At 35.8% G+C, this 13,101-nt stretch overlaps 1 protein-coding gene across 2 annotated transcripts; it reads right to left on the bottom strand.

Moving 5' to 3' along the window:
* Window positions 1-405: 405 nt before the first annotated feature.
* Window positions 406-6,410, bottom strand: LOC110891337 (protein PSK SIMULATOR 1). 2 transcript variants are annotated; one of them, XM_022139024.2, is made up of 2 exons: window positions 6,209-6,410; window positions 406-2,218 (listed from the first exon to the last, which is right to left on the bottom strand). In XM_022139024.2, exon 2 carries the CDS (start codon window positions 2,169-2,171, stop codon window positions 615-617), a length of 1,557 nt encoding a protein of 518 aa, XP_021994716.1. In that variant the 5' UTR covers window positions 2,172-2,218; window positions 6,209-6,410; the 3' UTR covers window positions 406-614. The 2 variants fall into 2 exon arrangements, with proteins under 2 accessions (XP_021994716.1, XP_021994717.1); XM_022139025.2 differs by having other exon boundaries at window positions 406-2,215; window positions 6,209-6,409.
* Between the last annotated feature and the right edge of the window lie 6,691 nt (window positions 6,411-13,101).

Here is a 13,101-nt window from a genome sequence, read left to right on the forward strand (position 1 = left end):
CATCAATCAACTCGTATCCTCGTTCTAATCAAAAGCCCTAAACATCAGTTTGTAATTCAAAAAAAAAAAAAACTTAACTCCGTTAAACTATATTTAACACAGACTATTATTGGCCAAAAGTGGATCAGTTCGAATTATTATCGGCCAATAACTGGGTTGGGATTATTATCAACCAAATTGAGAAAGTTGGGATTATTTAAATCCCAGTTGCCTTTAGATTTCGGGTTGTTGCCCCCAAGTCCCAACCCTTCAAGACACTGCCTCTTGACTTGAACACTACCTTCCAACAGGCTAGGGGTGGTAACAAGGGGCGCATAACCTTGACCCTCGTCATTTTTTCCGTTGTATGATTTGAACTTCCAACCTTTTGGTTGTGGAATACATCACTTAGAACTCTACAACATGTCGCGCAAAACTAAATTACATAAAAAGATAAAATCCAAACACAAGCTGTATAAAATGTTATTTACAAAGACATCTATGCATCTACAGAGAAAACAATATTATCAAAGTTAAGTAAAACCAGATCTTTCGGTCAATTAAGTAAAATACCTCGAAGATCATCGCATGCCGTTTTGTCAAGATAACCGAACTTTCTAAACACCCGAAACCAGTCATACAATATTATCATGAAACAAATAATCGTCACAACCCGTATCACAAGTAGACCCCACAAAAGCTTTACTATTAATCTCTCTACCAAATCTCGAAACATAATGAAGACCCAAAACAAGATCCGTAATCGCATCTTCACTTTTTTCTTGATCAGCATAATGCAATGTATTCACCAAAAGCACATTTCCTCCAGAACCCATACCCTGCTTCTCAAAATTCCTCTCAGAATGCCATTTGATCATGTTTTGAGCGAGCGGTACCAACCATTCGAGTGTTATTTGCATCGACGAACTCCAATCGGATGCAACATCGCGATTATAATCGTTCTTAGACTCAAAACTAAGTTTTTCTCTAAGTGAGTTCTTGATACTTGTGGTTAACATGTGATATAAATCTTCACGTGACTCGGGGCTGATGAAGTGAGGCGATATAGCTAATCGCTCGATAAATATGATTACGTTTGCGTAATGAAGAGCTAAAGCCGCACCACCAAGTGTCGGTTTTCGACCGTTTTGACCCTTTGATAAACCTTTATGGGGAATTAATACGATGTTAACAGCGTTTTCAATTGTAGCGTTGACTTTTGGCGAGTCAAGATCAGGTGTCATGCATTTTTTCAAAAGTCCAATTTGAGTCAAACTTTTTGTCGTCACTGGCGTTTGGGTCCCACAAAAGACACTTGAACGATGGTGCATATGAAGACTCTTTCTTTGTTTGTATCCGAGATTCGATAATGATCGATGAATCGAGTTTTTAGCCGGATAACTCGAAAGGGCAGAAATGGAAGTACTACGAATCAAACGTCGTCCATCGTGGAAATCGTTTACTCCCGGGGTAACAAACTTGGTTGAAATTCCGAAAACAACCTTCACCCGTTCGACTATTGTGAAAAGCGATCTTAACAGTAACCTGACAGTGTAGTCATACGTACGAATCCATGCAGACATTTCTCGCAAACCGTTGACTTCTTCGCGTTGCCACGCGACTTTCTTCTCAAATTCGTTTAACTTCATTTGATTCGAGTTGTTATCTTGCAATCGTTTTAAACCATTCTCGAGCTCGGATAACACTTCGAGTTCTTCGCATAACTGTAACGTAACCGCAGCGAATCTCTTCATTTTCTTAACCCGTTTCTCCATTTTCTTTAACTTATACTCCCACCCGCACCAATTACCGTCAATCTCGATCGGATTATCGAAAACATGATCAAGATTACGATAAACCGGATCCGTGCACTTTTTCCCGAGCCGAGAAACACCTTTCGCGACACATTTAATGTTGTCAACGATCTCGAGTAACGCAAGCTCCATGAGATAATCGTGATTATCGGAAACGAGATTTAGAGTGCCGAGGGAATTAGTGAGCTCTTCTTCTAATCTTGACATTTGTTTATCGCTTAAAACCTGCCATAAGTTAGCTGACTTTGTCATTAATCTCGCGACTTCAAATGACATGATTCCGATAATGGGTTTTTCGGGAACTAAAGTTGCGGGTTTACGTGAAGGCTTCCAGATAGAAGTAAACCATGATGATTCTTTCATGGTGTCGATCCCCATTGTTTTAAAATAAGCGGTTTATGTGTATAAACCTGTCACTAATCCTGCTATAGAAACAATAATGTGTCATAATTAGCCCGGATTCTTATCAAATACCAACAACCGAAAAAATACAGCTTTATTATTCATAAAAGAGTTAATTGCTCGGATGGTCCCTGTGGTTTCACGTTTTTTCACGTTTAGTCCCCACCTTTTAAAAATAGCATGTATACTCCCTGTGGTTTGTCATTTTGTTACCCAGATAGTCCCCCAACATTTACTCTGGGGACTATCCGAGTAACAAAATGACAAACCATAGGGAGCATACCTGCTATTTTCAAACTAACTGACATCTACTCAGGGACTATCCGAGTAACAAAATGACAAACCATAGGGAGCATACCTGCTATTTTCAAAAGGTGGGGACTAAACGTGAAAAAACTTGAAACCACAGGGACCATCCGAGCAATTAACTCTTCATAAAAAACATAATCGATTTCACATTCTACATTCCATTCAAGAATCAAACCTCAAGAATCCCATAAATATACCATATGTCGATTTTGGTACAAAACGACGAATCTTGAAATATGTTGGTACAAGACCTTAATTTAACGCGACGTATTTGACTTGATAATCCGAAAATGCAAAAGATTATTTCTTTTTACAACACTAACATGAAATTTCACAAAAAAAAAAAAAAAAAAAAAAAAAAAAAAAAAAAATCGAAGATTTGACTTGATGATGCAACATATAATCAAGAACCCTAACAAACGATTTGAGTTGGTATCAAAAAAATTTCACAAAAAAACAGTCTTTGTATTTAATATGAATGAGTGAGTTATATGCTTCTGATTCAGAATCGTTGGTGAGCTTTATTGTTTTAGACCAAATTAAATGTTGCATTATCCAAGTTGAATCATAGTTGTTAATGGCGAATAGCAATAAGGTACCTGTATGCTACATAGCGAATAGCGATAAACAGCGGTCAGCTTTTTTTTAAATAGCGATACACTAGAAAAAAAATTAAAAATTTTAATATGTATATTATATGAAAATACCCCATAGTTGTTAATGGCGAATAGCGACAAATAGCGGTAGGGTACCTGTATGCTACATAGCGAATAGCGATAAATAGCGATCGGCTATTTTATAAATAGCAATAGAGTAGAAAAAAAAATTAAAAATTTTAATATGTATATTATATCAAAACACCTTGGTATATATGCTATTTTACATGTATAATTGTATATTTAACAAAAACCTAAAATCCAGCTATTTTATAGCTATATTTAATTGCTATTTATATTAAAAAATAGAGTAAATTACTTTTTGAGTCCTTGTGTTTTAGTGGTTTTAACCACTTAAGTCCAAAATCAAAAAGTTTAACACATTGAGTCCCTAATCACTTATTTTATAACGTTTTGAGTCCAATTTTTGACACTTGTACTTTTGATTTTGGACTCAAGTGGTTAAAATCACTAAAACACATAGACTCTCAAAACGTTATAAAATGAGCGGTTAGGGACTCGTTAAACTTTTTGATTTTGTACTCAAGTGGTTAAAACCACTAAAACACAGGGACTTAAAAAATAATTTGCTCTAAAAAATAAAATAAACTGTCGTTGCTATCGCTATCTATCGCTACACCCCTAATAGCGAGCCTAGACCTATACGCTACGTAGCGCGCTATAGCGATCGCTACGCTCGCTAATGACAACTATGAGTTGAATCTGTGATTCTTGGTGAAATGAAATGATATTATGATAGAACTCAAAGGAAATCAAGTATTAAACCACACAAGGAACGTTCGGTCATAATAATCAAGATACCCTTTCATAATGAATATCTCGCCTTATATCTACTAAAACCGTTAACACATGTTTAAAGAAACACTTACAGAATAACGTATACATTATGAAAACTAAATGATTTTACTTAGTTTATCAATCACTAATAGGATGGTGATGATTCAAAAACAAGAAAACTCACTCCAAATTCATTTAAAATACAAAAAGTTGTTTCTTTTTACAACAACCACATAAATTTCGAAAACAATCACATATTTGATATTTTGACTTAATAATGCAGCATCTTTTCTGGGTATAACCAAGAAAACTCAGCAAAACAATTAGGAAGCATATATACACACACACACACACAAAAAAAAAAAAAAAACTAATCCCAGATTCATATGATTTTAAGTTTTTTTTTAGAACGGCGACTTTCTTGTATTAGACTACCGCGCTCCCAAATTGGAGAGCCCCGTTGCCCTACTCCGGCCAGACTATGTTGTCTTAAGCAGGCCCACGCTGGCTTAAGAGTTTGGCTTCGGCGTTCCCCCAGGAAACCATACCGCCGACTGCCACTTGACAGCCATTGTGCCACCACAAGAGCTGAACACTCACTGGCGTAACACACGGTGGGACGAAAACCCGGGTGGGCTCAGGATAGAACCTGACACCTCTGCAAGGAGGCTAGGCTCTATCCATCATTGCCTGATCCACCAAAGTGACACAAATGGGGATTGAACTTGGGTCTCCATGGAAGAACCCAAGCCTCCCTACGAGTAGGCCACAAGTGGTAGATATATGATTTTGAGTTTGAAGTGGCAGAACCTTAAAATTAATATAAAATGCATAAAAAAAACATTTATTAACACCTAATTGAAACAACAACAACCAACAACAACCATACCCAGTAAATCCCACAAATAGCAAAGCTACTTATAGGGTCTGGGGAGGGTGGGATGTAGACAGACCTTGCCTCTATCCCTAGGGATAGAGAGGCTGCTTCCAGAGAGACCCTCGGCTCCAAAACGAACAACATGCCAACACACCAAGTCAAACAATATAGAAATTGCATACAACATCATTTAGACATAATATAATGTAAATAGGAAGCCACCAATACCAAGAAAGTGATCAGAGTGACACAATATAATGTAAATCATGTATAATAGCATACAACATCATTTGGACATACACACCAGAAGGCAATTACCGGTGAAGTCAATTTAAGAATAAGAAAGACCTACACCCCTAAAAAACACCTAAGACATTACTGCAATATCCTCTAGAAGTCCTTAACCCTAATCCTACGCCTCCACGAAGTCCGATCTTGGACCATGTCCTCAGAAAGATGGAACTCTAGTAAATCATGCCTAATCTGCTCGTCCCAAGTCAGATTAGGCATGATTTACTAGAGTTGCATCTTTCTGACAATGAACCTAATTGAAAATGAACCATAAATCACTGAAAATGAACCATAAATCACTGAAAATGAACCATAAATCACTTTTGAATTACAAACATGAATACTCACTTCAACTTCATATAACCCCAACAAATCAACAAAATGCAAAAATATCTTACAACACCCACATGAAATTTCCAACACAAAATCATAGATTTCACTTCAATTTTAATTTAGAAACAAGAAAACTCACCCAAAATTCACTTTCATCTCTACATTTGCACATAACATACTCAACAAACCAATAAAGATTGCAAAGATCGTTTCTTTTTACAATACCCACATGAAATTCAACAAGAAATCACAGAACTGAAACATTAATTCATCATATAACCTGGGTATGAACCAAGAAAACTCACCTAAAATTCGACTTTATTTCTACATTTGAACCCATAAAGATTGCAATGATCGAATCTTTTTACAAAACCCACATGAAATTCAACAACAAATCACATAACTGAAACAATAACTCATCATGTATTCTGGGTATGAACCTAGAAAACTCACCTAAAATTCGACTTTATTTCTACATTTGAACCCATAAAGATTGCAAAGATCGAATCTTTTTACAAAACCCACATGAAATTCAACAACAAATCACAGAACTGAAACATTAATTCATCATATAACCTGGGTATGAACCAAGAAAACTCACCTAAAATTCGACTTTAATTCTACATTTGAACCCATAAAGATTGCAAAGATCGAATCTTTTTACAAAACCCACATGAAATTCAACAAGAAATCACAGAACTGAAAGAGTAATTGATGATATGATCTGGGTATGAGCCAAGAAAACTCACCAAAGATTCGAAGAATCGAAGCAGAGCATTCAGCGGTCAATAAGGACAATAAAGAGACAGATGAGATGCGGTTTTTGTTGTTGTGAAAGCCGCAATAGAAACGTGAGTGAAGACGAATCGAAATAAATGCGCCTCAAGTCGGCGAATCCTAGGGACTGATCTGTCTTCCGGATCTTTAGGGGATATGTTCCAGAACGACGTCGTATGGAGGTTGTTGTCGCTTCAACGTGCTCTTGTTAAATTGAGTTTTTTTTACGGAACTAGTGTTCGATAGAAAAAATATTTACCGTTTTAGTATTTCTTGAATACTATTTTCAAAATAGTATTTTTTTCATTTATTTTGTATCTATCTTTCCTTGAAATCTATTTACCTTGTGTTTGCTTGTTATATCTTATTTTTTTTTCAAATAGAAAGTTTAACATCTTTAAATTAATATGTAATATATGACGCAGAAGGATTACATGGTTTTAATGTTAACCAAATTAATATATCTAGTATTACATTATATTCAAATTGAGACAAAAAGGATCGTTAAATATGAATCAGATTAAGGGGCTGTTTGGTAGCCTCTGAATGATCATTAAGAGACTACCTCTTAAAAAAAAGAATCAAAACAAGTTGGTAATAACATTATAAGGGATTGATTGATAAAAAAAATCTGGACTGAATGAATAAAAGCAAAATAAAAACAAGAAAAAAAGGAAATGGAATGATTGGAAAAAAAAGTCTAATATTTTAATTAAAGAAAAGGTAAATACAAAATAGATGAAAAACACTACTTTGGTAAATAGTTTTCAAGAAACACCAAAATGGTAAACACTTTCTTCACCAACATTAATTTGCAAAAAAAAAAAAAAAACTCTTGTTAAATTTTGCTAATGGAGACGCAGGTCCGATTTTCGATCGTGTTATTTTCAATGAATATTTGGATGAAGGAAAAAAAATGGGACTTTAATCCCGGTTCGAACCTGACGGGGGTGAGGGTTTACGGATTACATACGGTTTATACACACATATATTTGTACAACTAGAACCACGTTTTCGAAACTAAAAAAGGTTCTATAAAAAGAGAGAGAAAAAAAGTGTTAACGTCAACAAGGGAGAAACTGATCGATGTCAACAACTAAAGCAACCGGACGGGGAGATAGGATTTGAACCTGGCGGGTGTGGTTAGGCTAGCACCCATGTTGTTTAACATTCTTCTTCTTCTTCTTCTTCTTCTTCTTCTTCTTCTTCTTATTATTATTATTATTATTATTATTATTATTATTATTATTATTATTATTATTATTATTATTATTATTATTTTGAACGGTGACTTTCTTTTTGAGTGACCTAATGTCACACTGTCTAAACGGCAGCCCTGGCCAAGATCTGCCCAGACTACGTTGTCTTAACCGGGCCCGCGCTGGGTTGGTCAGACTTGGTTACGGCGTTTCCTCGGAAACCATACTGCCTCCACATGAGATGCCTCGCTGAAATAACAACCGGATGAAAACCGGGTCGCGGCTCAGGATCGAACCCTCCTCGGTGGGTTTGTCACCATCATTGCCCAATATTCACCTCAATATGACACAAGTGAGAATTAAACTTGAGTCTCCATTGGAAAACTCAAGTCTCCCACCACTAGATCCACTAGTCCACAAGTGGAGAATTAACATTCTTATTTAAGTGCCATATATGTAAGTAATTTTTTATAAAACAAAACAAGAAATGCAATACTTGATTTTAATAGTATCATAATGGTAAATAATTTATATTTTTATCTATTAAAGTCTCTAATTTAAGTGTTTCCAGTTTAATCATAACTGAAATACCTAGATTGCAATTGCGTTCTTGGGACAATCAATCAAGTTGTGCGTCCTTGGCATTATAGACTTGTGGCATTAGGGGGTGGGATAAGACTTATGACTTTTAGGTCTGGGTTCGATTCTTATAAGGGGTTTTTTTCCTAGATTTATTGAGTTTACCCCTGAATTGGTGTATAAGGATTATTGCCTAGTGGAGATGGATATGATCGGGTGATTCCATTGATGACACAATGATACTCTAGTGGTCTGTCAGTAATCCAAATTTATCGTTAAAAAAAAATCAAGTTGTACGCGGAGGCTGGGAGCATATCCCCATAGGTTTTAACTTTTGTCAATTTTAATGTTGTTGTGATATATGCTTGGCCTCTTATGTTGTATGCATCACCAAATTATAACCAGTTTGCCTTTTGAAAGTTGTTTTTCGAATGTCAACCGACCAAAATTTGAGTTGTAAGCTTGTTTTCATCTACATTTTAATTTTTTAATCAGATGACAATTAAAAAACTTTTTAGAAATAACAAAGTCCACACAAGAAATAATAGAATTCCTACACTTACACACTTTATTTGCTGTATCACCATATCTAAAAGTGTGTAAAATTGTATACATGCACTAAGTGTTGAGTATGTAAAAATAAAATAAAATAACTATTTAAAATGAAGTTCAATAAAGATTCAATTTTAAGTTTGTGAGAATTTCTATTTCTAATTACTTTTATAAACTTGACACGTAAACAATTATTTCACTGTTTAACCATCATTTTTTTCCGATAACCACGGTTCTCTGCATAAAATTGATTATATAATAACCGAACCCCCAAACCGCTTAAAACTATAAATCTAAAGCCTTTCAAAAAAACTATAAATCTAGAAGTGTAAAGAAGTTATTCAAATCCCACAACTTTAAGTATGAACTTTTGTAATGAATAATGACACACTTGTCTTTTTTCATGTTCATAAGGGTGGAGGGTATAGTCAATCACCCTAGGGTGTTTAAGTGAAATCCTACCCAATAATATTATGTCATGTCAACTCCCCATTCTACTCCTCATTTTACACTCAATCACTAGGTATAGTCAAACACCCCTCAATTAAAAAAAAAAACAAAAAAATTTGATTGGTCTCTCCTCTCCTCTCAACACAATCGGTGACTACACACCGAATTCTACACCCTCTCTCCAACTCAAACACCCAACTTAAACAAGTGGGGGTGGTCACCGATCGGTGACCCCCACTCCCCGCCTAAGTCACCGCTCCTTATACCCTGTACCCTAAGTTATTATTATTCCTATATGGTTATAAATGTAGAGTATTCGTTAATTCCTAACACTTAGAATTACTTAGAATTGTATTATACACACACACCTGTGTGTATATATGTATATATGAGCGGATCAAATATAAATTGTTTTTTTTTTTACTAAAACAGAATTACATGAAAAATTTTGGGCCTATTAATTAAACTAATTTATAGTCAAGACTCATTTGACAACAATTTGTAATTAACTACTAGTAACCAAAGTGCATACGGTATCAACGCGTATAAGAAATGAGACATTTCTCATGTGGTTGATAGTTTAAGTCTCGTAATAAAGAAATGTAAAGATTTAATAATATGATTAGATCAATAGTTGAAAAGGGTAACAAAAGGAGACCCCAAATTGCAAGTATAGTATTATTAGGTGTAATGCATTTGTTTTATTTGGTGCATATATGAGTCAGAAACCTTCATACATATATGAACAAAAATAGCTCACCCATAAAACTCAACGTACGTGTGCCGCCTCATCATAACTTCATACACCTTTTACGCACACATTTGTGAGTTGTGACATTCTCTATTGATAAGTTGGCAGGCAATAGCAAGTAAAAGGTTTCCATTTTGTCTTTTTGGTAGAACATATATACATACGTTCAATGATATTGTGTGTTTGTTGTCCTCAAAGTTGTAAATTCCGGTCATGTGGAATTGTTGGTAAAGAAGATTTAGAATTAACATATTTTGTCTTACTTTGTCACAAACTTTTTATTTGTGTTCCCTCTACCAAGGACAAATATATTGACTTATGGGGAATACATGACTTTAACATTGATTATGAGTAACAAGACAAATATATTGACTTATGGGGAATGACTTTAACATTGATTACGAGTAACAAAATAATAATTAAAAAAAATTATCGTTGTTTTTTTGAACGACAAGGAACGACGTGTCAATCACCGTGACAGCGGACGTTGTGTCCAAGGCCAACTACTCGACTGCCGTCAGCACCTTGGCTCTCCCAGATGCGCGGAAACCCGACATCCACCTGCCCGAAGGCACGACAGTGGAATAATCGGTAAAACCTCGCCTCTCATACAAGACAAACCAGCGCCACCCGCATTCGCCTTTCACATGGATGCCGCAGAAAATAATGGGGAGAGTGGGAGTCGAACCTAGGTCACAAGAAACACCAAGTCTTTCTCCAATCACTCCACCACTTCCTCATTGGCATAAAAATTATCGTTGTTAACATCAAACTTATTGGCATCTTCTCGTCCGGCTTCTATCACTTTCATGGGGCAACTAGAAGGGTACGCGGTCCTTTAATCATCTGGTCGATTGGTCGGTAATTTTTTTCTATTGAAAGTTGTATCCAATATCGTTGCTTTCTTATAGTTTACTCTCTTGAGTTATTAACATATCATTGATAGGGTGGTTGAAGTTAATGAGATAAAACAACATGTTCTATTGTGATATAAGATCATGTGTAGTGGGATATTATGATAATGACTCTTTTATGGGGTTACATGACATATGGCATTAAGGCACTCCCTTCAAGATCAATCCCCTCAATTGTCTTCACTGGTTTTTTCACAATCACACCAACACCAATTTTCTGAAGATCACGCCCAGTAGGCCGGTGTACAAGGCATTATGAGGCGTGATAGTTGCCATTTTATGCCCAATCACATTACCCACTACACTACACATGTTCTAAGAAATCCCTAATTCCAAATTTCATTTAGATTTGAAAAAAAAAATTGGAAAAGCCAATAAAAAAGTTTAGATGAGCAGCCACTACTTTAGCCTTTAGGTAGGGCTTCAATATACACACTTCAAGAAATAAATTAGCAACAATATGAGATACAACTACCTATAAGAAATGAGTTGGCTTTTAAAATTATCCAACATAACATAGTTTTATTATTAAAACACAAAACTATTATTGTTCAAAAATGTATACTAAAACAACTCACAACTCACAAATCCCTAAACCATAATCCGTTGACAGTTTATCATACATAAATTGTATTAAAAATAACGCATAACTATTGAAGCCTAGGTGATAGCAAAATTTATCCAAATAACCCCATAAATCCACAATACTATCGGACTTACCAATGTTATCATATTGGACTTGGCCCAATTCGTCCCTACAAAATTAGACCTCCTCCGGGCTCCCTCTTTGCAAGGTAAGGGTGTAAACGAGTCAGGGCGAGCCCGAGCCCGACTATGCTCATGCTCGGCTCATTATGTTTTTTTTATGAAGTTCGAGCCCGGCTCGATTCAAGCCCACTTATTTGAGCTCAAGCTCGGCTCGCGAGTAAAACCCAAAGCTCAAGCTCGGCTCGGGCTGTCACACACTCAAATTCACATGCAGAGTTTTATCGCGAGGCGTGCAACTAACCAAGATCAAGCCACTAATCATGTTGAAACAAGTATTAACGTTATTAAAAATCATCACAATCAACACGATTAGTGATTAAGATTTAAATGTTCAAAAGATGGTTTAAATCAACAACGGAAGCTAAACGTAAAATTCGGACATAAATTAAAACGCCGTGTTTAATAAAATTTAAAGCCAATTGTTTAATGCCAGCCACGACACTCCAAATGCTGCAAGCTCCCATGCTGTACCTAACGTCCTGCAAAGCATGCTAAAGTGTATCAACAAAGGTTGACGAGTTCACAGTTTCAGTTTTAAAGTAAAGTAAGTTTCAAATACATTTGTTATTAAAAACATGTCATGGTAGCTAACCCACGGTTATGCCACTAAACTGTGTAGTACCGAATGCTTGACTGTAGTAAGTGGTTGTGCCTCATATCAATGTCTATCGTTATTGATATAAAGTCAAGGTCAAAAGTTCACGTCCGACTCCCAGCACGATGTGAGGTTTGTCGAATCTAATAGCGCTATTAACTAGTACCCCGTTTGCCAAACCCACCAACTAATCGCTATAATGCGTAAGGACTTTTCAGATAGAGTTTCATTAGTCCGCTAAAGATATGAAATATAAACTACAGTATTTAATAGGCAATATTCCAACCCATGAATATAGAGTAGTCCCAAATCTAAGGATAGTATAGTTCCCAAACCCGGGAATGCATGCTTTTAATAAAAATGTGAATTCACCTTAGTTTATGCTTGGTTAGATTTAGATGGAGAAATAATGAGGATGGTCAACCACGTCCTAGTATGATTACCATTTTATTCGTTAGGGAGTGTTCATGCAACACAAGAGATTCTACATGTTTCTAACACATAGCATACAACACGTTGACACGTGGACATAATATATAATCGAGTATATGTGTATGTATATATTTCGGCTAAGATGAAATAATATATAATCGTCTGTTCATTCAAGTAAGTGTGCTCAGTTAAACAAACGTGCGATAAACAAGACGTATAACAACAACAACCGTACCCAGTAAATCCCACATATAGCAAAACTACTTAAAGGGTCTGGGGAGGGTGGGATTTAGACAGACCTTGCCTCTATCCCTAGGGATAGAGAGGCTGCTTCCACGGAGACCCTTGGCTCCAAAACGAACAGCATACCAACACACCAAGTCAAAGAAAATAGAAAAAGAAGTCACCAATACCAAGAAAATGATCAAAGTGACACAATTTAATGTAAATCATGTATAATAGGATACAACATCATTTGGACATAAACACATCAAGGCAATCACCGGTAATGTCACTTAAAGAATAAGAAAAACCTACGTCCCTAAAATATACCTAAGACCTTACTGTAATATCTTCTAGAAGTCCTTAACCTTAATCCTACGTCTCCACGAAGTCCTATCCTGGA

Source organism: Helianthus annuus, chromosome 11 (genome assembly GCF_002127325.2).
Source record: "Helianthus annuus cultivar XRQ/B chromosome 11, HanXRQr2.0-SUNRISE, whole genome shotgun sequence".
NCBI classification, from domain to species: domain Eukaryota; kingdom Viridiplantae; phylum Streptophyta; class Magnoliopsida; order Asterales; family Asteraceae; genus Helianthus; species Helianthus annuus.

Bases quoted from the DNA above. Each gene is read 5' to 3' on its own strand.
- LOC110891337 (XM_022139024.2), bottom strand. From the start codon at position 2,171: ATGGGGATCGACACCATGAAAGAATCATCATGGTTTACTTCTATCTGG.